At 37.4% G+C, this 3,920-nt stretch overlaps 1 protein-coding gene across 2 annotated transcripts in view; it reads right to left on the bottom strand.

Moving 5' to 3' along the window:
• The window catches only part of Rb1cc1 (RB1 inducible coiled-coil 1), a 62,080-nt gene that overhangs the window by 43,517 nt on the left and 14,643 nt on the right, over positions 1–3,920 (bottom strand). For both annotated transcript variants that reach the window (XM_021181217.2, XM_021181334.2), the window contains exons 2-3: positions 3,400–3,509; positions 1,396–1,510 (exon numbers count right to left, since the gene is read on the bottom strand). In XM_021181217.2, coding sequence (XP_021036876.1) covers positions 1,396–1,466 — 71 coding nt within the window. In that variant the 5' untranslated portion in view covers positions 1,467–1,510; positions 3,400–3,509. The remainder of the gene's footprint in view (positions 1–1,395; positions 1,511–3,399; positions 3,510–3,920) is intronic.

Here is a 3,920-nt window from a genome sequence, read left to right as displayed (position 1 = left end):
GGGGCCTTTCCCCCTTGGTCACTAATTGAGAAAATGCCTTACAGTTGGATCTCATGGAGGCATTTCCTCAACTGAAGCTCCTTTCTCTGTGATAACTCAGCTGTGTCAAGTTGACACAAAAATAGCCAGTACACTAACCAAATAGAAAATGACTAGAAATGAGCTTCACTAAATTAGGTAAAAATAGTCCATTTGTTTTATTCTCTCATTAATAAGCAAATCAAACCCATTGACTTAATTCACACCAGAATAAAAACAACAAATGGACAGGATGGCTCAGTGGATAAAGGAACTTACTTTACTGTCAAGCTTGATGACCTGAATTTAATCCCCAAGATCTAGATGATAAAGAGAACTCGATTTGCATAAATTGTCCTCTAGTTTCCACACATGCTCTTTTGCATGTGCAAGCGTATACATAAATACACACACACACACACACACACACACAACACACACACACAAATAAAATGTAATACAAAATTACCAAAAATAGCAGTGATGCCTAATAAACTCTAATAAACTTTTAGTTTAGAATTACCCTTTTAAAATTGTGAATAACAGTTATACAAAAATGAGAAAGCACAATTTACAGAAATTAACTTTAGCATTTTATCATGAATTATGTATGATGAGTAAGAAAATACACTACGTACGATTTGAGATTTACTATATGGCTCCTGTTTTTGAGACAAAGTCTCACTAAGTCTCCCTGATTGTCATGAAACTCAGATTTCTGTCTACCTCCAAGGGGAGTGGGGGCACAACTTGTGTTTAACATCCCCAGCTGGCTATCTTTTATTTTCATATATATTGGTTACTTTTTCTCCTTAAATTAAGTAAGCTTTTTAATTAATTAATTATTTAAAATTAGATTTGGTTTTATTATTTTTATGTTCATTGTGCACTATATGTGCCTGGTGCTGCAGAGGTCAGAAGAGGGCACTGGATTCCCTGAAATTGAAGATTCAGATGGTTGTGAGCTGCCATGTGGGTGCTGGGACTCAAACTGTATTCTCTTCAACAGCAACTGGACTTTAAGTTGCTAAGCCAACTCCCTAGCCCCATACTGTTTAAGAAGCAGCGTTTTTAAAAATGTATGTATGTGCATGTAAATGTATATTTTGTGTGTGTGCATGTCCTTGGGAAGATTTACCTCCTTGAAGACAGTGTCTGTCACTGTTTTGAATTTCACCAAACTAGGCTAGACCGTCTATCCAGAGGGATTTTCCTGAACTTCCATAACAAGAGCACAACTTGTTAAACTGTCGTTTCGACTTGGGCTTTGGGAATTAAATTCAGATTGCACTTGACCTTATCATGGTAGAATATTTTCTTAAAATAAATTTTTTTCATTAAGTTGGAAAACCAAAGGATAAGTGAAATATAACTCACGTTTGCACAGTTAGCTCAGTGTCAAATGTCAGCGTGGTTCCAGTGTTAACCAGAAACACATATAACTTCATGATGATCTTTCTGGAATCTGATACCTCACCCTCCAGTGTTGATCCTAAGTGAAAAACAAAGGGAATCATTTAAGAATAAGGTTGAATACCTTCATCACTATGATAAACAGTCTTACCATACAACAAAAAATAAAATGTGTGTTGATTTTAAGATAACTACATTGGACTATGCAAGCAACTCATGTTTTGTTTTGTTTTATTTTAAATGAGGCTAGTGAAAAGTATTAACAGTTCTACACCTTACAGACAGCTTTTGTGCAGGAAGAAAACAGGCCTACCATTAGAAAAGTAATGTGTATAATTTTTCTTGTTTTCTATACTCTAAATAAAAAATTGCCAGGGGCTAGGGGCTGGAGGAGTAATTCAACGGAATAATTGATTTGCATGCAATAGACAAAAAAGGTCTAGATTTAATCCTTAACAGAGGAGTAAACAACATAAAACAGTGTGTACGTGTATATTGAGGGGAGGAGCAGTTACCTGTTTGTTATCCCAGTACTCAGGAGGCTGAGGCTGGATGATGGCTTGGAGTTCAAAGCCAGCCTGGGCTACATATTAAATTCCAGGCCAGCCCAAGAAGTAGTGATTTTAATCTCAAAACAAAACTCCAAAGGCACTGCTCTGCCTTCTTGTTTCAGGGAGCAAATAAAAATACAATTAATTGGCCATTATTAGGCTAAGAAGATGTTTCCACAGGTCAAAAGTACTCACTACTTAAGAGGATAGAGTTCAAATCCCAAGGACCCATATAAACAGTAGGGCAGGTCATGGGAAAGCTGAGAATCCAAATAATGTGAAAGGAAAACACTGAAAGCTCACTGGGACTTGCAGGTCCCAACCTAGCTCCAGGTTTAGAGGAGGATTGTGTCTCAAGAAAATAAGTCAGAAGAGAGATAGAGAGACAAACGACATCCAACTCTTGCCTCCACTCCAGGATACAGGACCATATATATATACACCATGAACTGTGTGCACATCCCTTGCCCAGAAACAGAGAAGAGCTATTGATTTCAAGTTAAAGAAATACCACACACACACATACACACATACACACACACACGCACACACACCTTCCTCCTACTTGGTTGCTGCTTAGTCTATATTCTGTCTCTTTAATGAGCTAGACTATTCCACAAAAAAACCTAACCCTTTTCCTACCCCCCAAAAGCCAGCAGCCAGGGACTGGACAGATGGCCCAGTGGTTAAGACCACTGCAGCTCTTTTTTTAATTTTTTTATTTTTTTGAGACAGGGTTTCTCTGTGTAGCCCTGGCTGTCCAGGAACTCACTCTGTAGACCAGGCTGGCCTCAAACTCAGAAATCTGCCTGCCTCTGCCTCCCAAGGGCTGGGATAAAAGGCATGTGCCACCACGCTTGGCACTACTGCAGCTCTTATAGGACCCAGGTTCAATACCCAGCACTTACATAGTGACTTACAACTAGCAGTAATTTTAGTTCCAGAAGATCCAATGTTCTCTTCTAGCCCCTGAATGCACCAGGCACAGACATACATGCAGGCAAACACTTATACCCAGAAATAAAAATAAGCACATCCTTAAAAACAAAAGATCACCTTCTACCACTAACTATAAATGACTATGGATCTTGAAATGAAATTATTTAAAGGTGCTCTGCCATTAACTTGCTCAATTTAAAGTCGTTTGTGAACACTCCATAATGAAGTACCACGACTGCACTGTAAGATCTTAGCTTTGTTTTTTCCTTCATTATTTTATTTGTTTTTAGAAGCAGGTAGTCGAAATCCTATGGACAAATAAAATTGATAAAAGTAACCTCTGAGATTAGCATGGTTTATGTTCTTCCCTTCTGAGTCATAAAATAAAATTTTCACGCAAGAAAAGGTAAATAAAGGTTTGAAAACTATGATGTCAATGGATCAAAAACACAGTTATAAAGGTTTAAGTATGACTTACCGCCAGATACTGTGAAGAGAACTACTACTTTTCTTAAAGGATTACAAGTGTCTTATATGCGCTTGCTTGATATTGGCAACTGAGTGGCATTACTGGTGAAACTCAGAGAACTGGAAAAGAGAAATTTCAAAGTCATTATAGAGAAATAATTCAATGTCAAAACAACATCATTCTTTTCCTTTAAAACTGCCATCTATAATAATAGTTCTCTACCTGGTCCAGTTTTTCTGCCTGCATATTTACTGAATCCACAACTGTAATGCAGACCTATAATGCTTCACTAAAGACAAAAGTCACCAAATTATCATGAATGCTTCATAGCCTGAAGTACTAATGTCTAACAAAATATTTCCCTTCAAGGTTCCACAATTTTTACTTATTAGCTTCCAAAGTTTAATGTCACAGAATACATTCATTTCTTGTATTCAGAATTATTTCTAAAAAAGACTAATTTTTAAGAAGTAAAACTACACCGGGCGGTGGTGGCACACGCCTTTAATCCCAGCACTTGGGAGGCAGAG

The sequence above is a fragment of the Mus caroli genome, chromosome 1 (assembly GCF_900094665.2).
Source record: "Mus caroli chromosome 1, CAROLI_EIJ_v1.1, whole genome shotgun sequence".
Lineage (NCBI taxonomy): Eukaryota > Metazoa > Chordata > Mammalia > Rodentia > Muridae > Mus > Mus caroli.
Note: the sequence above shows the minus strand (reverse complement) of the source record. Positions and strands in the feature narration are given on the sequence as shown.